Source organism: Microchirus variegatus (assembly GCF_963457635.1).
Source record: "Microchirus variegatus genome assembly, chromosome: 16".
In the NCBI taxonomy this organism is placed as follows: Eukaryota; Metazoa; Chordata; class Actinopteri; order Pleuronectiformes; family Soleidae; genus Microchirus; species Microchirus variegatus.
Window position 1 is genome coordinate 24,109,481 of NC_139817.1, and position 22,747 is coordinate 24,132,227.

At 43.5% G+C, this 22,747-nt stretch overlaps 1 protein-coding gene across 3 annotated transcripts; it reads right to left on the minus strand.

Moving 5' to 3' along the window:
- Positions 1-230: 230 nt before the first annotated feature.
- msi1b (musashi RNA binding protein 1b) lies at positions 231-21,300 on the minus strand. 3 transcript variants are annotated; one of them, XM_083902285.1, is made up of 16 exons: positions 21,086-21,300; positions 20,863-20,903; positions 20,426-20,507; positions 20,171-20,255; positions 12,196-12,237; positions 9,780-9,872; positions 6,511-6,528; positions 6,372-6,420; positions 5,815-5,897; positions 5,608-5,725; positions 3,443-3,523; positions 2,903-2,959; positions 2,714-2,776; positions 2,485-2,618; positions 1,377-1,425; positions 231-1,277 (listed from the first exon to the last, which is right to left on the minus strand). In XM_083902285.1, exons 1-15 carry the CDS (start codon positions 21,148-21,150, stop codon positions 1,384-1,386), a joined length of 1,053 nt encoding a protein of 350 aa, XP_083758411.1. In that variant the 5' UTR covers positions 21,151-21,300; the 3' UTR covers positions 231-1,277; positions 1,377-1,383. The 3 variants fall into 3 exon arrangements, with proteins under 3 accessions (XP_083758411.1, XP_083758409.1, XP_083758410.1); XM_083902283.1 differs by having other exon boundaries at positions 642-1,277; positions 2,485-2,639; XM_083902284.1 differs by lacking the exon at positions 6,511-6,528 and having other exon boundaries at positions 643-1,277; positions 2,485-2,639.
- Positions 21,301-22,747: the final 1,447 nt, after the last annotated feature.

Consider the following 22,747-nt stretch of genomic DNA (forward strand, 5'->3'; position numbering starts at 1 on the left):
TAAGAAGACACACCCCCCCACCCCACCTTTCTTTAAAGGTGTAACCATCCACCCTTTGACACAGATGTTAATGTAGTAATACAAAAGTCAGATTAAAGTTTCACATTTTGGAACTGAGGTACCCCCTCCCCCCCATACACCCCCCCCCCCCCACCCCAAAAAACAGCACATGTCACATTGGAAAACCAATGTGTATAAAACCGCAAAAAAAAGCGAGAGACAGTCGCTGTTTCAACGGCCGCTGCTCCTTCATATTCCTTCACAGACAAATCGTCAAGATATCGCAGATTAAAACGAAACAAAAATGATCAAAGTAAGAAAACAGCGTGTTTTTGTGTTTTTCCGTCTCCTCCTCCTCCTGAAAGTGGAGGGGTTTTCGTACCCACACACACACACACACACACACACACACACACACACACACACACACGATTACCCCCCCATCCTCCCCCCCGCTCACAGTGTTCAACCTCTGGTGCAGCAGTTAAGACACTTCAATGACGATCCATTCACAAACGCCTGCAGAGAAACACACAAACTGAAATGCTCTTGACCTCCGTGTTTGAACTACGATACGTAACAGTCGCGCTTTTCCGTCACATTCCCCCAAACACACACACATTAGCTGCAGACCCCGCCCCTTTACCCGCCCGCTAACCCCCCCCAAAACCAGTCATATTTACAATATTTTACAAAATCGTACAGCCCACGTAGGCATTTCATGGAGCTGTGACTAACTTTGTCTGAACATTATTAGTATAACGAGTCTTTGTTAAAAACCTACCAAGATATACACTTTGTGACACATTCTCGAGAAATAGTATTAATCACAAACGTTTTTTTTTTTTGTTAGAATTCAGTATGAACTAGTATAGACAACTAGACAAATATACAGTTGTTGTTTTTTTTTTCTCATCTCCAGTACAAATGAACAGCTCTTCACCTTCAAAACAGGCTTCAACCCGCGGAGAGTTCACTCCGCTCGTCTCAACGAGACACAAGTTCAAAATAACCCCGATAAAATACAGTCAAAAACAGATCAAGAAAAACGCAGACAAGGAAAAGAAAAAGGTGAAACATAACATCAGGAAGAAAAAAACACTTAAGCTTCAGCATCTGCGTGTTTTGCTATTAGATACAGTGATAAACGCTCCGTCTTCCTCTTTTCTCAGGGTGGGGGGCGGAGTTTAGTGAGGCGTCAGCTGGGTCGGCTTCGTTCAGGCTGACACCGTGGAGCTGGACAGAGACAGAGGCCTGGTCAGCGAGTCAAAGCAGCTCTGTAACAGACACGGAGGCCATGTGAATTAGTCACAGATGAATCCGGGTGATTTTAGGCTTTGAAAGGTTAAGGTTATTTTAATTTAAAGGCTACTTACATGTCTCTCAGTGATATCCGTTAGTGAAGGCTGTGGCGATCAACGGGCCCTGTGGGAGCGAGAACACAAGGTCAAGGGTCACAACACAAACATTCGATGAAACTCTGATGTCTGATGTCCCGCGTATAATCGGCTCGGCTCGCTAAGAACCTCGCCAGAGCAGATACTAAAAAAAAAAGTAGCAGGTACCAGGCAGGTCGAGTCGTGGAGGGACCATGGAGTGGAATTAAAGCCATTAAAGTACAAGTAGTTACCACGTAGTGCAGTTTGGCCTTGAATCTATGCACATGGGAGTATTTCTAGTGCTAGAATTGGGTTTAGGTTTAGGTTAAGGTAAAGGTTAGGTTTAGTTGTGATGGTTAAGGTTAGTTTAAGGGGCTAGAGAATGCAGTGTGCAAAACTATGGCGGCCTTCACACACCAGAGAGCATGTATGTCCTCTTGTTTTAAAAGACAAAAAGCATGCTCGGTCTGGTTTGTCCATTCTGGCGGCACAAGATGGCCTCCTCCGTAAAGCAAGGCCCGTGTTTAAAGTAGAAATCAAAGGGTGAATTCCAATTCCAATTCCTTGCTTAACCCTCAATCTCAAAAATGCTCTCCCTCTAGTGCAAGTGCTGTCCTGATTCTCAGAAAAATTAAGTTGAGGGGCGAGTTTAAGGGCTGTATCGCCCTCAATATTGAGATTTTCAGAGACCACCCTTGGGAGCAAGGGCTACCCAGAATGCAGTGCGTGTTTCGAAATAACAAAGATGGCGCCTAATAACTTGACTGAAATTAAATAATAAATAAATAATCCTAACGTAAATGTGTTCTTCTTCTTCTTTTTTGGAGTTGACAGACTGGACGCAGCTTTGGCTTTATTCTGCCCCCTACAGTCTGAAGACGTATCTGCATTTAAGGGGTGTCCCATTTCTAAGTGACAAAATAACCCTCAACACTTGGTTTTGAGGCCAGGTCAGATTAAGGGTTGAGCTTGAGGGTTAAGATAGGAATTGGAATTGGCCCCAAAGTCTTATTTTGAAGCTATTATAGTAGTTATAAAGTAACTGTACACAGAATAAGGACAGACACTATTCTAATACAGAACTGGAAAAACAACAAGGTCTTACCCCCAAACTATGGCTGAATCCAGTGCTGGGGGCGGGGCTTGCAGCGCTGAGGTAACTGCTGACAGCCGACTCCTGACCTGCTGTTCCGTACAGGTCCGCCATCGGGCCCGGGCTGCTCGTACCCAAAAATCCAGCTGAGCGAGATGGGGTAGAACCTAAAATGTTAAGATAATTACGTTTGATTCATGCTCACTATATAAGAGCAAATTAAAAAAAGTCATTTTCATACCTCTGACTACTGCTGCTGCCGCCGCCGCAGCTGCCATTGGTCCATATGCTGTGAGAGGAATGGCTAAAAGAAGAAAAGAAAAGCATTAATGTCTGAGAACATTTCAAAAACATTGCCCTGACAAAGATGAGCAGGTCTAGCAGAGTGACCACATGCTGATGGTAAAGTCCAGAGGAGGAACTGACTGACCTGTGAGCTCAGGGGGGTGGGGTGAAGTCAGAAGGGGAGTCCTCTCTAAGTGGAACTCTAAAACAGAAACATCAGAGCGCTGTTGAGATACACACCACCACTGTTTTGCCCGAGGAGGGCGACACCGAGCGTTCAGGTGAGGAAACACGGGGTTCAAGGAACGCAAGGACGGAGGAGGAGGAGGAGGAGGAGGATGTTTTAAAGCCAAAAGAGTGGTGTTAAAAACAACACACAGTTATTTTTAATCAACAATTTAAAAACAGACACTGATTTCACTTCTTTGGTGGACAGCTTCTAATAACAGGCTACATTTAAAGGTGCATTATGTAATAAATGATAAAAATCCTCCTAATATGTCACAGAGACTCAGGAATAATGTTCATATAACAAACTGAACTCACCAACAACAACAGTACAGACAAAATACTGTCACTGTCGTTCCCAATCCGCAGTCTCAACATGATCAGATACTGTGACAGAGTCTTACATACTGGACTTTCATCTTTTCTCAGACAGAAACAGAAAATGTGCTGTGATTACCTGGGAACTGGTAGGTGTATCCGGGAGTGATGCCGGCGTAGCTCCGGCTGGTGTATGTGGCCGTCTGGAAGCCAGGATAACCTGTGGAAACAAAAACAAACAAAGTTAGAGTTTAAGGGCCCATATTGTGCAAAATCAACTTTTTAATCATTTTAGTACTTATATTTGGGCCATACCAGTCCCCAAAATGTGAAAAAACAAGACTCAGTCATGTTTAAGTGGTTCCACTTAGTGTAAGTATAGGCGATAAAACACGCGATGTTTAAACCTCCCGCGGAATGACGACATAGCGAGCATTTCACCGTGAATTTTGGCACCCCGCCAGGCAGAGTACTTCAGAGCTCTGTGAAATACGAGAGTGCAGGCGAGGGAGGAAGAGTGGCTGCACAGCGGAGCACAGTGTTTTACACAAACTTCCAGCCTCAGAGGACTTGTGTGTCCAGTGGATATATTTTATTTATGAAAAAAATGTTCACAAGCTTCACAAGCCTTTTGTTGTTGATCGTGTATGTAAATTCCTATGCTAGAAAAACACCTTGAACGCATCAGCTACGTGCCGCTGCAGTTAGCGAGTGACGTGTGGATCAATAACATGAAGAGCACGCGTTTGAAAGCACTGCAGAAAGATGTAGATGTTGTCCTACATTTCTTCTCAACCAAAGGCTTCCTTTCTGTCGTGTTTCCACGTTCTCTCCTCATTATTATTGATCCACACACGTCACTTGCAGCTGCAGTAACACTGGTGCATTCAAGGTGTTTTTCTAGCATAGGAATTTACATACACGCCGTGCCGTGCGGCGCATTAATCGTTTTTCTTCGATTCTAATGTTTTTATGATCGCGAGAAGCCAAAATCGTGGTCACTCTATGCATTACGGTGAAACGCAGTAACAACGGGTAAACGGACATTACTATGGGGTATATGGAGCGCGGGTTGTGACGACGGTGCATGACAATAGGTGATAAGTGGTGACAGTATGGCTGTGGATCGACACTCTCCTGGAAGCAGTGGGTGTGTGATTACCTGGGTCTCATTCACATGTAAATGACCAGGCACAAAACCGAGCATTCTGAAAAGGGCTGTTTTGGCAGAGTTATTGAACTGTTATTGTGCTTCATCCTTATGATATTTTGACTAAAGCATGACACAGACATATTCATTAGGGCACCAGGAACCAGTTTAACTTGGGGTTATAGGGTATAATATGGGCTCTTTAAGAGATATAAGGAAGCAGAATCTGTGCAGTGTTAAAAGGTAAACTGAGTAACAGGTGTGTGTGTGTGTGTGTGTGTGTGTGTGTGTGTGTGTGTGTGTGTGTGTGTGTGAGTAATGCCTGCCACGGTGTGTGACATGCAGGTGGATGATATTCTACACCTGAGGTCTGGATTTCTTCACTAGGACAGGACTGGGCAGATTACGGTCTTTGTCTCGTGTTTCACTCTCGGCTATGACAGCACAGATTTTTTTCTTTGTCCACACCCTGACACCAGGAGAGCTGACCTCACAGACAAAATCATGTTTAACCTTAACCACACAGCTAATCTATCACTGTCATTTCTTTACATGCAGTCTCATGTAAAGTCGTCCTTAGCTCCACTGTACTAAGTGGTTTAAAAAAAAAAAAAAGTGTAATTCTCACACTAAACACTAGGTGGTAGCATTGGTGTTAGTTTGCATCCTCACTACTGTGAATACAGTAAAGAAAAATCTCAGAAAAAGTTACACAACTAATAATAGTAGTAATCTATGTGTAATGTAAAAAAGAGAAAATATCAACAGTTTTCTGGGAGAAAGTGCCAATTAGTTTTACTAATAAGTATGTCTTGGATGCACTTTTCTAAATATGTGATAATAACATTATTATCACAACTGCTACAGTAAATGTAACCGGCTCTGTCAAGCAAAACTATCAGACCCGACAGAGGTAGGGTTTGTGTGTATACACCAGCAGCACACAGAAGGGTGGGGACAAGAACGACCAGGTTTTTTTAGGAGTAGAATTCACGTTTTCTGCCTTTTTTTTGCTCACTTTACTAGCGCAACCGTTGCTGTTGCCTCAATCCACATTTCTTCTCTCAACCATGAGGGCGTCATGTGACCTTCAGAGCACCAGGGGCCTCAACCCTAAAGCCTAAACCTTCCTCGTCTGATCAATACCAACTTACCCAGCATACCAATGCCCAGCATGAAGGCGTCCATCCCATAGGGCATCACCCGAGAGCGCCCCCTGGCTGAGCCTGTGGGGGACATCACCTCCTTGGGCTGAGCCTTCTTACACTCCACCTGTTTCCAGACAATTGACACATCAGTTTTTTGTTTTTTTTAATTCTGGGAAATGAAAAGTGACAGAATCAGAGCGTCGTCACACTCACCATTTTGTTGTTGATCTCGTGGAAGTGGATCTCGCAGACTTTCTCCACCACGTCCTCGTTCTCGAACGTCACAAATCCGAACCCTGGTCGGGAGAAGTTGAATTGTAAAACAATGACACACAGTATGGTGGATTTACACAGTAGGCCTCTCTGTGCACAAGTACAGCTAATAGTCTCCAGTAATCAGTGCTGGAATAGCCGCTTAACACAACCCCCCCCCCCCTCTCTCTTAACATCCTTGCCTCCCTCCCTCCCTTCCTGACCAGAAGGCCCGGACAAATCTGGTGGGCTGTCATAATCGATCAGTCCTCAGTTGGGGAGGAGGTGCTTAAGGAGGTTTTATCCTGATCCCGATTAACGGACTGGCTAATTAGACTAGCCCTGTTCGTCTCCTCCAGCTCAGCCCACAGGAAGGAGGCCTGTGGCGGGGGGCGGGGGGGATGTGTGTGGGGGTGACTATAATCGATAGACATCCAGGAAAGAAGTGGAGGAGGACCAGTGTCAAACCCGATGAAGACGGAGATACGTTGGGCACGAGTGGAAAGAATGGGTCTCACCTCTGTGTCTGTTGGTGGTCTTGTCAAACATGAGCATGGCATCGTCGACCTGAAAGGGAGACAAAATAACGGCGTTTATTTTTTTTTCGTAGCTCTCTCTCTCTCCCTTCGCTCTTGCTCACACAGCATATTGCCTGACCTCAGCCCTTCTCAAGTTCTGTAGGGAGGCTCAGCAACAGATGGACAGAGAGGAGGGGGGAGAGGGGAAAGAGAGGGAGGGGAGACAAGCGACAGGTTACAAAGATGAGACTGAAGGAGCAAAGACGGGAAAATATAAACCAATACTGTACGTGGCATGAGGACATAATGGGGGGGGGGGGCATGGAAAGTTGCCCTGGTCACAATCCTTTTCACAGAGATCACACAATCCGCCCCCCCTTTCCTCCCCTCCAAAGTTTGACATTCCCATGGCAACTGTACGAAAAAGCCCTTATAAAAGGAGCTCGAGCCGACATCAAATATGCCTTATGAATAGTGGTTAGAGAGACAAAGACGGCCACAAATAGAGAAACACACACACAGAGAAACAGTCCCGGTCGCGAGCGAGGAGGTGAACCCCGTGGGCAGGTGGAGACTCGAATAGAGAGAGTGGAGAGAGCTGATAGATACGGCGACAGGTGGAGATACGGTGAAAATAGAGCACAGAGAGTTCTGTAAGAGTTGAGGAAGAAGAAGAAGGGGGGGAAAGAGAAGAGAAGGGGATTGGGTCAAAGTGGAAAAGGGAGGAGAAAGAGGAGAGACAAAGGGAGAGGGAGAACAAAGAGGCCTCCAGGCTTTGTTTGTTGGCACAGTCGGCCGTAATTCCTCCTCCTCTTCTCCCTTTGACCTCTCCCTCCAGCCCGGCCTCTCTTTACAGAGCAAAGACACAGGTGTCTATTCTACGCACACACACACACACACACACACACACACACGAGCGCTCATGAGTCTCTGATGTCAAAGTTGACCCCCCCCCCCACACCCTGCCCCCCCCCACATCCCCACAAGCTCACATGTTTATGCTCCAGTCTGCAAACACGGGTCCAAATAAACATTCGGTAAAATTATCTGCGCTATAATAAGTTTGCTGGACGTGGTCCATCGAGTAGTTTCTCACTGTCAAATTGTCACACACACATGGTCGCACTCAGTGTGTGTGTGTGTGTGTGTGTATGTGGGAAAACCCCCCCCCCGCCCGCCCCCCCCAGGGCAGTTTGCCTACAGAAAGGTCAAAGGTGAGTGCGGAGTGTCAGTGTGAAAGCGGACCTGTTACTCCGATGCCTCTCAAGTCACTGCTGCCTCCTTCCAGTCTGACATTTGCCTTAACAACTGCGACACGCTCGACCCCGTCGCTCTTTACTTTACTTTTCACACACTTTTATCTGCGTAGCAAGCAACACACGAAACAATGTCCAACAATGTGTTTAACTGCAGCGATGATGAGACACTACGGTACTTTTTAATAGAAAGGAAGTCTGGGAAAAGCTTAAAAAACAATGGTCTTAACGCGGACATCAACTATAAAACAATAATTTACTCACTTATAGATAAAAAACATGCAGTTGATCATCTGCATTGTAGGCTCAAAATTATGGAAAACCTCGGTGTGCGATGGTCATAAAACAAACAATAATACAGTATATAAACAAGTTTTATCAGAACTCAGGAGGAGAAAATGTAATTCTTTAAAATGTGGACCCTCTGTATGTATTTTGCACTGTTTTGCACTGTTTTATATTGTTGTTTGCACTTTATATACACTGTCTTTTACTGTTTTTGTACGTGTTTGTTGCATCTCCGCATTATCCACGTAGACGACCAACGCAGCAGAGGTCAAGAGACTCTGATCTACACAAAATATACGACACGGATTTAACAAATACACAGAAACTTCACAACAGTTCCCCGTTAAAGCCTCTAAACGGAGTCGATTCCACATCATTTCAAACAGTGGGGACATTTTAACGGTGTGATTCTGGACAATATTCCCTCTTATTCTCTCTTTTTTCTTTTTTCCCTCCCCACCTCTCATCTTCCCCGTTATCCCCTAACCCATCCCTCTCCGCGCTCCTTTGTCCTCGCCCAGGACGGGACACAAAAGGTCCAGTGAGGCAGTCTAATCAGGAACTTCCATGGATGGCTGGAGCCCCACATTTCGCCGTCCATCCCCTCGACATCTCTCTCGGCAAAATTTCATCTCGCCGCTATGATTGAGGAGGGAGCGCGCGGCGAAGCTGGAGGCCGAACCTTTGGCGCGGTCAGGAAAAAAAAAACGTGGCGTCGCGCGCGAGTCTCACTCTGAAAAGTTTGTCGCGCTGGTCCGCCTGAAGTTTAATCGTCACAAAAAAAGTTTGTGTTGCCGTTTGTTCACACACACATCATGGAATTTGAGAAGCGTGAGCGATCCGCAAACTTTCAGCGTGCAGAAAACTTTTGAACAAACTTAAAAAGAATATTTGTCTTGCTTTGTATGGAGGAATAATGGCTCTTTTACACACTCCCCCGCCCGCCACCACACACACACACACACACACACACCCTATCTTTGCCCCACTTCCCTCTCGGTCTCAATCAGGCCCTCCCGCCCTCGTCAGATCCTTTGTCACAGCCCATCGACTATTCTCTCAAACAAACTTTCTTTTAAATTCAACTTTATGTGAAAACAAGTTTCGAAAATAAACCAAACACAAGCTCATTAGACGGGGGGGGGGGGGGGGGTGTGTGTGTGTCCGAGTAGAGACGGTAGTTTGAGCTTGATTCAAATCTTTTTTTTGGGGGGGGTAATTACTAAACTCCTGCGTTAACCCCCACCCAACACACACACACACACACACACACACACACACTCTAACATGCTAACACCCCCAACACCACCTCCTTCAGAACAAAACCCCTTACCCACAGAAATACTCGGGGACAATGGGCGAGCCGGGTCACCACGGTAACGGACCAGGAGGGGGTTGTGGGTGGGAGCAGCTGTTACATCAGATTAATTCAGATTCTGATAATCCCTCCTCCTTCCTCACCATCACCACAAAACTTTTCTCCCTTCTCCACCCACCCCCCCCCCCAACTTTGCCTGCTGCTCTCTCTCAGAGCCTCTCAGAGCCTCGTTATTTTTCCCTTCCTACCCTCCTCTAAAAGCCCTTTCTCTCCATCCTCCCCCCTCCCTCCCTCACCACCACCACCACCAGTAACTCCTTCACTTCCAGGCGGCCGCTCGACTCAGAGTGAAGTTTTCTGCGGGTGAGACGCGGCGGAAAAACGCGTCTCTAAGCCGCTGATTAGTTTCAGCGCCGACGTACGCGAACGCACGAGAGCGGCGACAGTAATCCCTTCGCCGGGCCGCGTTCTGCTTCTCTTCAGGAACACCGTTGGCCACAGTCTGACACCGCCGACGTCTTTAACACTCTCTTAAACAACACTCACCTTCCCAAACTGGTCAAAGTACTGCTTGACATCCTCGATGGTTGTGTTCACCGACAGGCCTCCTACAAAGATCTTCTTGGTTCGAGTCACCAACTGTGAAGAAAAACAAGATTAACAAACTCTGCTCTCAGTAACCAGCGAATATATACCAACGTTTTTTCTTCTATATATTGATCCAGAAATGTTAGGTTAAGATTACACTTATAAACAAATGTGTATTGTTATTTTTGCTATCGCACAAAAGTGATTTTTTTTTTTTGAAATAAATGTACAGAATTATGTCATTTCTTTAAATTAGAACTGCAATTTGTGGTCATGTTCACCATTATACTCTTCTTACAGACTTTCTGCTATCAATAAAACATGTATGGACATCATACAACAATAATTTACTAAAAAAAATAAACCAGAAAGATAAGGACAGGACATGCAGTTGGTCATCTGCATTTTAGGGTCAAAATTATGGAAAACTCGGTGTGCGATGGTCATAAAACAAACAATAATACAGTATATAAACAAGTTTTATCAGAACTCAGGGGGAGAAAAAGCCTCGATAGGGATCAGAAAAATGTAATTCTTTAAAATGTGGACCCTTTTGTATGTATTTTGCACTGTTTTGCACTGTTTTATATTGTTGTTTGCACTTTATATCCACTGTTTTTTACTGTTTTTGTATGTGTTTTTTGCATCAGATACAGTATAATGCGTCATGTGTTTGAAATTCAATTAAAGTGTTTTTTTTAAACAGTAAAAAATCAAGCAAAAGTCCCAAATATTGAGTTGTAACATAATGAAAAAAAATATAAATATATGTTTAGGACTTAAACCATCATCAGTGAGCAGAATGAAGCCAAAACTTTATCAAACGTGGATGTGATTCATATAAAAATGAGTAATGTATGTGAAATAAAATTATAGTTATTATATTATAGTTAAATCCATTAAAAAAAGCATAATTATGATAGAAACACATGATCCACATGTGTTCTTTTTTTTTAAGAGTTTGCTGAACATTACTTCCTGGACACAAAGCCAGCTCTGGCTGCAGCAAAAGACACCTGTAATTATTTTTGGTTCCACTTTCTCCCACTTTCTGTCAAAGCTCTTTGTGGCAAGTTGAAGAAAAAAACAAAACAGGAACAAAACAAAAAAAACGGAGAGAGAGAAGCAGCTTTTAACAGCACAGTGCTCGGCTGTGGTCCAAAAAATGTCAGAAAAACCTCGGAAACCATGTTCTCAATTGTCTTGTTTTTTTGTCCACAAACTAAAACGATTCACTTTTAAAGATTTCTTTGTGAGGTGGAGCAAAAGAAACAAGACAATATTCACAGTTAAGAAGCCCAAACAATCCATTTTAATTTAGAAATCGATTCATAATAGAGTCATTGTTTGAGCTCTATCTTGTCAAACATTAGTGTGTCATCACAAAGTTTCATATTTAGTTTCATAAATATTCGATATATAACTATTTTAATCTTTTTCATGATTAAAACAAGACTGTTTCAGCTTCTTAAATGTGAATATTTTCTGGTTCTTTGCTCCAGATAACAAAGAACTCATTTTATTTCATTTTATGGACCAAACGATAACTCGATTAAATGATTCTGAACATAATAAGAATAAGAATTATAACAACAGCAGCAACAACAGCTCATTCTTTAAAGCTTTAAAGCTAGACAAGTTTTGGGCTTAAACTTTGTCATTGTGATGTTAGAACTGCACACGAATAAAGTCAGGACGGGAGGTTTAATGGAAAATAAAGAGTTGAAAATTGATTTATTTATGATTTTTTTTTTTTTAAAGAGAGGTGTCACATCACAAACAGCAGCTCTGTGGGAAAGTGTCCTAAAGTGCATCATTAGAAACATTAGAAATGTCCCTTTAATACAGTGAAGTAGACTTTAAAACCGTGACTTTAAAAGCTGTGCTCTGCTCTCACAAAGTATTTAAATATTTATACGTATTTGGCTACTTTTTTTTTACCAATTAATGCAAGCAGTTAAATATAGATTTGAACTTAAATATGAATTTAAGCATTTCATTATAGAGGAAATTGAAATTCTCCAAAGCTTCTGGAGTGGAGCTGCTGCTGCTGCTGCTGGAGAACCAGACGCCGCCGTGTTTACAGATCTGTTATATTGACGTAATTGTTAGTTATCGTGACACGAGCGGGATTCACTGGTGCTTCTCCGGCTCTTTCAGGGAGAAGAGAAAGTTTTTTCGACACTTTGTGTTTGTACGTTTGTAGTTGTTTTGTCCATCGCGTAACAGTCCAGTGATGTCAGCGCTGCTCATGTTCATCAGATTAACAAGGCATTAGCCCACATAAGCCACTGAAGCACACACACACACACACACACACACACACACACACACACACACACACACATGAACACACGGAGACAGATCCACTCACCTTGGGCTGAGCTCTGCGAGGGAATGCAACCTTTGGATCGATCTACAGGACAGAGAGGAGGACAGAAGAAGAGCAGAGGACCGGTTAGCGTCGTGTCGCGGCGCAGAGAAATCGGCAACCTGTCAGCTTTTCATCATCATCATCATCATCATCATCGGTAAAAAGGTGTAATGTAAAAAGGTGTAAACGCCGTGTTTCCACCATCATCATCATCATCATCACACCTCAACCAAAGTCTATCAAACACACACTTTCCTCTGCTGATGAACCACAACACGGTTTAAAGCTAAATCAAAACACTGGGATGTGTGTGTGTGTGTGTGTGTGTGATCAGTGATGTAGGACTGTGTGTCACAGTGTATTTCACTGAAGAATTCTTTAAGATCAGGTCAGATACAGTCCCTGATCTTATTTTTAAGATATTATTATAACATTTGTTATTTTGTAGAGCTGACCCGGCACCAGATTATTATTTTTCTGCCAAATTAACATAATTTCACCTCCATTTTACACCAATAATAAACCTTCGAATTAAAAGATCAGTGCCAGAATCTACTGTGGGTGAATTTCAGACGACACATCACACAGAGTTATCGGTTTCACAAGTCATTCTTTCTCCATCCTGACTCATTTATTTACTGTTTGTTTATTACTATAACACATAAAAAAAAACACTTCAGATTTCTGGCGCTCCAAACACCGTGGATGTGCTCTTTTATTTGTCCTGTTTACGTCGGTCAGTGGTGATTGTTTTTAACGCCTTTAACGCGTATTTAAGCGCATCTCAGGCGACGCGTTTGCGCAAAAGCGCACTTTGCGTTACCGTAAATCACGCGGTGGTGTGCGCTGTCGGAAAAAAAGCTGCACGACAAAGCCGACGCGTGGTTATTACGGTAATTTCACTCAAACAAAATGTTACGTTAAATATGTTTTGTACTAGGGCTGGGCGACGTATCGAAAATTTACGATAATCTACGTCATTTTGCCGTTATCGATGCATTCGATAATTCAAAAAAAAAGGAAAACAAATTAAAAGTTGTTTTTGAATTATGCAAATTAGGCGAAGACGTTCATTTAGCAACTTCGAACTTATCGCTGGTTTATCGTGATCGGGGTGAGCTGCTTGAACCCAAATCGCCCAGCCCTATTTTAGACTTATTCAAATGTTAAAATGTAGCACGCACAATCCGTGCACAACTGCAGTGTTTGCTAATTACAATTAAGTTCAAATGACAAAACACTAAAACTATTTTAACACGGCAGTAAATTGTAAATAACTGCCGGATAATTTAAAATTATTCTGGGAAAATTTTGAATTTGGATCAATAAATATATATATATTATTCCAATATTTTTATTGTTATTGTTCTACTACTAAGCGCGCTCACATGATTATATTACAGCTGTCGTACAGTAAATGTGTGTGTGTGTGTGTGTGAGCTCAGGTGGAATGCCCGGGAATGTCCAGTGAACCCCTGCCTCTCTCTCTCGTCACTACCATGTGACATGTGATCTCCTGGAATCTCACACAGGCACTACAATCACAAACACAGCTCACCTCGGTGCAGAGAGAGAGCAAGAGAGAGAGAGAGAGAGAGAGGACAAGTGTGTGTCCAACACAGAGAGAGAGAGTGATAAAGCAAGGATGGACGGAGGAGAGGGAGCTGTCAATCACTACCACACTGACAGCAGATCCACCCGATTTTGTGTGTTTGTCTGTGTTTGCCTCCCTCAGCGTTTGGGAAGATGTGATGACGTCAGGTGATCGGTCCTCTGCCCTGCAGCTGCTCAAGCTTAATGGGACACTGTGTAGTATTTATGGGTTTATATGACCCTAAATCCACTTTTTTATACATATTATGTGCTCCTGCATTGTCTAGTCGCTGTATAATAGTTTTTGTTCCATTTTCGTAGTGGTTTATGTAAAATAACATGGTCGCGGGCCGCTACTGCATTGCCACGACGCCATGTTTCTACGGGAGCCTGTTAGGACAAACGCGAGAGAACAAAACAAGCGTCGCTTTACTTGTAGCGGAAGTCCCGCCTCCACTCTCTCCGCTTCGTCTGCTACGGCCGCGGTAGCTCCGCCCTCTCCCTCGCCTCACGAACCTCATCTGCTGACACGGAGAAAGACGACGAGGACGACATTTGACTGGCTGAGGACACCGTAGCGCTCAGGGAAGGGAGGGGGTGAGCAGAGGAGCAGCTTCGAACTTGTTCAAGATACTTGTAAGAGGCATCCACAGTGCCAGTTTGGCAGCAATACAATAAATATTTGTCAAGTTATCGCGTTGGCAAGCTTGAAAAGTGCCGGTTTTTGGCTATTTTCCAAGTTACAAGTGCAGCTGTGACCTTGAAAAGTAGGTCAAGGTCACCCATCTTCGAACTTGTCCGAGATACTTGTAAGAGGCATTGACAGTGCCAGTTTGACATCAATATGTTGAATATTTGTCGAGTTATCGCGTTGACAAGCTCGTAAAGTGCCGTTTACACATTTCTCACATTTCCCCCGCAAAAAAAACGCGTAAAAATTCACGAAAAATAAAAAAAAAGGTTTTTGGACAAAACGAAAAAAACGCCTGGAGATATTCACCCACTTAACAATCCTGCAAAATGTGAAGGACGTACGCGCACAAGAAGGTATTCATTTTAGTCCGGACGGACGGAATGACGGACAGACGGAACGGTGCGAACGCTATATAAAAACTATATAAAAAAGTGGATTTTGGGTCATATAAACCCATAAACACTACACAGTGTCCCTTTGACGCGACAAGAGCGACAGAAACCACACAAACACAATAACGCCCCAGTGGACGTCACCAAGGTTAAGATTGTAAGGAGAGAGAGAGCCACACCATGCCGTGAAGGATGCAATCATAGACAGGCTGTAAAACTGGAATTTGAGACCTCTATATTAGTCTATACTGATCTAATAGAGCTAGAGAACAACTAGACTACTCCACACTGTACTGCAGACACGCTGACAGATGGTGAGACAGTACAGCGCTGAGATTAGTCCGTAACCGTGAGACGGTAGAGTTCAACTACAGTAGAGAGAGCTACGGCCTCGGCGGTAAACCACATGTGTTTACCAGAGGAGGGGTGTTTGCGGTGTTCAGCGTCAGATGCCGCCGCAAGTTCTGCCTCCGTCTCTCGTTTTCTTTTCTTCTAACAGACGTCTAGCAGAGTGAGAAGACTAAGAGGCTAAGACTGGAGGAGCAGATGCAGATGTCTACTGTTTAGTGTCTATGGTGGCTAGACTACTCTGATAGTCACCTCCGGTCACCAACCCTCCTGATGTCCAACACTTCCTGTGCACATTCAAAAACACACACACACACACACACACAAAATCAAACACATGGCGGCACACAGCACATCAGTGGGGAGGAAACTGTGGACATTAAACAGGTCATAGTTGCTGTTTAAACGAAAGTCGGCTTGTTGGAAAAGAAAAGAATCTCAACAAAGCAGTGATGAAATCAGGTGACGCGTTCAAGTTTGTCGTTTTAAACTTCTTTAACGACAGAGAACAGAGAAGAGAAACATTTTGACAAATCTGAGGCAAAACAGGGTGTAAACATCATATCGATAGAGTGTATTAAACCTTTAATGCATATGATAGTGAAGAAAATCATGTTACGATGTTATTCAATTAAAGTCACACACACACACACACACACACACACACACACACACACACACACACATTCTTGTACATCTATAAAAAACTACTGGGTGCAGTACCAAAAAATGTCTGCAGGTGGTACCGGGTTTTTGTACCAAATTGAGGACCAATGTTAAAAAACGTAAAAAAAATTAGTATAGATTATAGATTATATGTAGAGTATAGATTGTTTACAACCTAAGGAAGTGATTCCTAAGAAAACAAAGTGAGGACCGGCCAAAATGTCCCCACTTCGTAAAAATTACCTCACTTTGTTGGTTAAAAACCCTCACTGGTCCTCAGTATGCCGCAAGTACAAGAACACACACACACACACGCACACACACACACACAACCCCATCTATAGCCAACAATGTTATTGGGGCAGAAAGGTTTTAAAGATCTGTGACATCACGACTACATTTCTACCCAACATGCAACTTGCACAGGTGTGACGTGGCCGGAAACACACACACACACTGGTTACAGTAAGTGAGCGCCATTTTGCATCCAGCAGAAATTGTTGTTAATTCCACAAATGCTAACGAACTACTACAACATGCTTGAAGCGACGCGTTATCCCTCACACACAGTCGGTTCGAAGAGAAGCTCACGGGGGAAGGAGCTGAACGTAATTCCAAGAGAGGTTTTACGAAATCAGGGCAATCCACTTTGAGCGGCTACGTCCACGTCAGGCAACAGTTGGCACAGCCCGCGCACACACACACACACACACGCACGCACACACACTCCACGTAAAATGCTGATTGGACAAAAGCTCGCCATCTCTTTTGGAACAACTCTCAGACTTGTTGACGCCAATCCTATTAGTTAGGACAGCCACACTAATCACACATGGGGTTAACCTTCCCCCCCTCCCGCCCAATCCCATCTTTCCTCCCAGATCAGCGAGGAAAGGGTTAACGAGGACCACAAATATGCCTGATCACTGCCGGGCAAGGAGCAGTGGACACACACTCACCACTCTGCACATTTCAGCCGCAGCTGAATGGAAACTTTGTCCCACAAAGGTGCAGTTTTGCATCGGCCCTCACTAACTTTTACAGATAGCAGGAAACTGGGAGGGCACCCAGAGGGGGGGGGGGGGGGGGGGCAGTTACAGAAATCACAGCCAAAAAAAAAAACCTGCTTCGCTATACTGGTCAGAACCGGACTGCATCTGTCCTCGCGCACACAATAAGCACCAATAAATTCCTCCGCAGCACTGTATTTGCTCTTTAGCCTCTCGGGCTGTGCAAAGCTCCGTTAATTCCCCGGGGCTGGAGCGCTTCAGTCGCTCACAGCATGGTACATTCTTTCTGTTGCCACTGGAGAACTTTTCTCTCCCCTTTCTAACAGGGTAACCTGTCTGCATGAGGGAGGAGGGAGGGTGGAGGGAGGAGGGGAAGTCGACTAAAAAGGCCCACTCTACTCACCATCCAACCCCTGTGGTTGATCACTGAGCCCTCTCTACGTCAAACACACACTTTGAGAGGCTGTCACGGACCTCCTCTCCTAACCCCCCCCCCCCCACACACACACATAGCCAACGCCACGGAACCATCCAACTGGCAGCCATGAGAGGACGAACTCGGGTTAAAAAAACCAGGGTCTGACACAGTGGTGGAGTTCAATATCAGAGCAGGAGATTTGCGAGGTGTTTATGCCGTTTTGATTTCTGGGATCCAAGGAGCAATTGTAAATGACGTGCATTGTTATCTCCCCTCTTTTTCTCTCCTGTGACAGATCCATTCTTCAGCTGTGGGGGGGGGGGTTTAGTGAGTCACTATGGAAACAAACCCCGTGGCAAGTTTGGTGGCGTCCAACCACCTTGTCATAGCAAGTGACATTGTAACAAACTTCCACGTCCACCAAATGTCGGATCGCGTTCAAAAACGACTGCTTTTTCTACTTATTTCTACTTTAGTTTCCTTGCTTCCTACAACTCCGCTGACCCTGAAAAAAAAAAAAAACACTGGAGAAGGTGCAGCGCTCAGAGCACAAAAGAGGCGGTGAGGGAGGGGGGGGGGGAAGAAATAGCATCCTCTCATTTCAATACAGTGACTAACCCGCAGCCATCACCACTCCCACTGAGGAGAGAGGCGGGGGCAGTGGTCCCTATGGCGACCAATGGGCCACATTGTTCCCTGACCGGCCCACATTCATTACTGACAAAAAGACACACACACACACACACTGATTCACACACACTGCAGCACAGGCAATTAATAGATTTCACGTTAGAATTCACACAGGTGAGACGAGACCCGAGAGCGTCGCACGCTTTCACACCCGTGGTTCTGTTCGAAACCAGGAAAGAGCCGGGGAAAGAGTTTTGTTTTTGCGTCGCCGCTCTCGCACCTTTGCGGTTTCACGTTGCGTTTGCTCCATTCAGAAACTTTCGCGGATCAATTTTAGCCCTCGGGGCAATCAAAGGAAAAAGAAAAGTTTTTTCTTTCTCACAGAGACTAAGGGTGAATTCCAATTCCTTGCTTAATCCTCAATCTCAAAAATGCTCTCCCTCTAGTCCAAGTGCTGTCCTGATTCTCAGAAAAATTAAGTTGAGGGTCAAGTTTAAGGGCTGTATCGCCCTCAATATTGAGATTTTCCGGGACCACCCTTGGGAGCAAGGGCTACCCAGAATGCATTGCGTGTTTTGACATAACAAAGATGGCGTCGAAAGCAGCGAAGCGAGTGCGATACAAATGAAGTATTTTCTTTGTTAATAGAGATATAAAAATGATCTTAGTTTAGGCCCATATTATGGATTACTGACGTCATTGTTGCGTAACATTTATTTTTATTTTACCATCTTTTGTCAATAGTCGGCCGGTGTGGTTTACTTTCAATAAGTCGTGGTGTGTGGTAACTGTCAGCTGAATATTTGTATGAGTATCATCTTATAACTGACTGACAACCTAATAACTTGACTGACAAACGGATCAGAATAAATAATCCTGACGTAAATGTCTTCTTCTTCTTCTTCTTTTTTGGAGTTGACAGACTGGACGCAGCTTTGGCGATATTCTGCCCCCTACAGTCTGAAGGCGTATCTGCATTTAAGGGGTGTCCCATTTCTAAGTGACAAAATAACCCTCAACACTTGGTTTTGAGGCCAGTTAAGATTAAGGGTTGAGCTTGAGGGTTAAGATAGGAATTGGAATTGGCCCTTAAATCACAGTCCTCCACTGTGTCCTCACTGTCCACTGCTGCTCTAAAGGGACAGTTCCGAGTGTGCAGAAGAAGCAGAGTGTCATCTACGCACCGGTTTAATGTGAATGTGTTGAAGCAGGAGAGGAATTCTTACTGTTTACCATTTAAAAGTCTATCCTCCCAGCGCTCAGCAGGAGGACGTGCTCTCCATTAGGCAAAGGTGGAATGAGAGTATAAGGGTTTATTCTATTATATTGTGATCATTTGATTAAATAGAATTGTTTTAGTTTTTTTTTAAACTTTTTTTTTCGCATTATTAGAGCTTCTATGCCAGGGGTTCTCAAAGTTTTGATACCTGAATTTAGGAACCCAACATTGGACTGAGGGCCGCCAAAGTAAACAAAAAAACAGAAAGAAATCCCATTTGTAATAATTTTAATGACCAGATTGCAGTTCTACAGTTTAGCATTAACTAATATAAGTGTTAATATAATGTAATTTATAATTTACTGGGTAATTACCCAGTATTTTGGCCATTGTTCTTACCTTCTAATTACAGGTTAATACCAAGTAACACATTTCTGTTACCATATATTTACTGGGTAAATAGCTAGTAATTGAGGGCTGTAGCTACCTGCTTATTACCAGCTTATAACACAATAATACACTAAAATTCACCATATAGAAACCAGGTAAATACCCAGTATTTTTGTTTACACTTATTGGTCTGTATCCAGTAATGTCCAATAAATATTTAACAAGCTTAGTCGCTCCTGGATTAAAACTATCAACTGTGATTCATTGCGGGGCCGCCAGAAATGTTTCTGCGGGCCGCCATTGGCCCCCGGGCCGCACTTTGAGAACCAATGATCTACGCTGCCGATCTGTTTGGAGAAGTTTACATCTGAAACTATTCAAAATACAGCATGTAGATGGAGACGGAGAAATGTGGAAATTGTAAAATACTGTACTCGGGTTAAAAAATAAATTAATCACGTATCGTGGTCACAGCGGACACACACACACACACACACACACACACACTCCAATGTAGCAACGTTACAGATTATGGACACAGATTAGGGTGAAATCCACTCCTCAAACAGTGATTAACTGGTGGCGAGAAGTAAACACACACACACACACACTCACTGTTTTGGAGTCCAGCTCGTGCCTTGTCTGGGCCAAAACTTTATCCACACCAGCCTGATCGACAAAGGTGACGAATCCGAATCCTCTGTGGACACCAGGGGATGGAGGGATGAGGAGGAGGAGGAGGAGGAGGAGGAGGAGGAGGAGGAGGAGAGCGAGTATTAATGACACAGAAACCGATGTTGACACATAATGACACGTTATGAGCGGTGAGGAATCGGTGGAGGTCAGATAAACTTTCAGCTCGTCGCTCACCTCGAGCGCTTGGTAACCGGATCTCTCATCACCATACACTCCTTCACCTCGCCGTACTTGCAGAAGTACTCCTTCAGACCCTCTGTGTGTGTGTGGAGAGAACAAACAAACAAACAAACAAACAAACAAAAGTAGGTGGAAAGAAAGAAAAAAAGAAGTCCTTTTTTTAGTTAGAGTTTCAGCACTGCTGAGATTTTCCTTATTCATTTCAACGAATATCAATTTCACACATTTTTCTCTACAGTGTTTCGTAATGAGGGCATTTATTCTAGGTACATGTGTAAATATGTGTAAATAAGTAAATAAAGTGTAAGGCAAAGAGAGAAATATCAAGAAATCTTTTTTTTTTTTTTCCTTTTAGCTCCATTAAACTCGCGCCAGCATTGTGTGAGTGTGTGTGTGTGTGTGTGTGTGTGTGCGCGTGCAGAAAGACTTACCTTGTGTCGTCTGCCAGCTCAGTCCACCTATGAACATTTTGCTGCGAGGAAAACATGTTGTGCATATTCATTAAAGGAGCATCCACTGATTTTTTTTAAAAATCTGTACACAGTCACACAGGAAAGTTGTGTGTGCGCGCGTGCGTGCGTGCGTGCGTGCGCGTGTGTGTGTGTGCAGAATCAGGATCGTTTCAAAACAGCAGAGTAAAGTTGTGTGGTTTACCAGGGGTCGTGAGGGGAGTCCGCGGTGGACAGGGACAGGCTGCTCTGGCTCCCTTCCGTCTCCATTGCGTGCGTCCTCGCTGTGAGAGAGTGAGTGTGTGTGAGTGTGTGTGTGAGTGAGTGAGTGTGTGAGTCCGGGCCGAACAGTGCGGGAAAACAGGCGGTGATAGAGAGAGAGAGTCAGTCAGTGTGTGAGTGAGTGTGTGTGTGAGTGAGTGAGTGAGTGGAGCTGGGCGGGTTTGGCCCGGGGTGACAGAGGGGAGCGGGCCAGATGCAGAGCTGGGACAGACTCCTCCTCCTCCTCCTCCTCCTCCTCTTCTTCCTCCTCCACTCTGTCCACGCTCTTTCTCTCTCTCTCTCTCATCCCGCCGCTGAGGCGCGAGGCTCCAGCTCAATCAAGCTGACCTCTCCTGCACCATGTCGTTTCCTCTGCCGCCTTTCAAAATAAAAGCACACATCTAGAATGCAAGATAATTAGAATAATTTCACGGTATCTTAAATCTTAAAAATACGGAAGCGTATTGCATTCACTTGAAAACAAAAACTCCTGTTTTCCTCAGTAATTAATTTTCGGTTTGATTTTTTTAATAATTTTCTTTCTGTCTATTTTTTTTTCAGTTTTTCTGAGTAATTTTTTTTTCTGTTTTTCAGAGTAATTATTTTTCTGTTTTTCGGAGTAATTTTTTTTTCTGTTTTTCGGAGTAATTTTTTTTCTGTTTTTCGTAGTAATTTTTTTTATAACAACATTTAGTTTAATCAAGTTTTACTTTGATCTGGGTTTAAGACACTGGGAGATAGTCCTGTCTTTAAGTCACATAGATGGTATTATCATTAGTTTGTCGACTTAACGCAGGCACCTGAAATTTGCTCTGAAAAACAGAAAAAAATTACTCAGAAAAACAGGGAAAAAATATTAGACAGAAAAACAGGGAAAAAATATTAGTCAGAAAGACAGAAAAAAAATTATTCAAAAAATCAAATCAAAGATTTTTTTTTTCTTTTTCAAGTGAATGCAATACGCTTCCGTATTCCATAGTGAGACATATTATGCACCATTTAATAACAAAACAATTGGTTGAATGTTTATAAAAATCTGAAATAGGAGGATTTCATATATAAAGTTGCCAAAAATGTTATGGTTTGCATTTGCAGTGTCATTCTTTTCATTATTGTTAAAGTGACCGAGGAAATGTTTAGCACAGTGAAGATCACTAAACTGCTGCCATGTATCGTTTTATTTATTTACTTATTTATTTAGTTATTTACCTATTTAACTATATAGATCATTGACAACATATTCCACAACGAATTTGCTTGAAAATGCCCTGAAACAAACTGTGAGTCCTGCACTGATAAATGTTAACCATTGATGACACTGAATGTTTACACAAAAGTGTGTTTTACATCATAAGAGTGCTAGGTATGACCAATTTTAATGTATTTATTGTATAATGTATACATAACGGCATGTAAAACCATATGATCCAACGCAGACTGGATCATTTCTCTATGCACAGTTATATCCCCACATCCATATATGACACATATACACATATGAAATACAGGGGATCCGAGTAGATCTTAGTAAAATGCGTTGACAAATTCTCAAGAGCGCGCTTTTCATTGTTTTCACTCCGTGATCTCAATCTTTGTGTAGAAGACG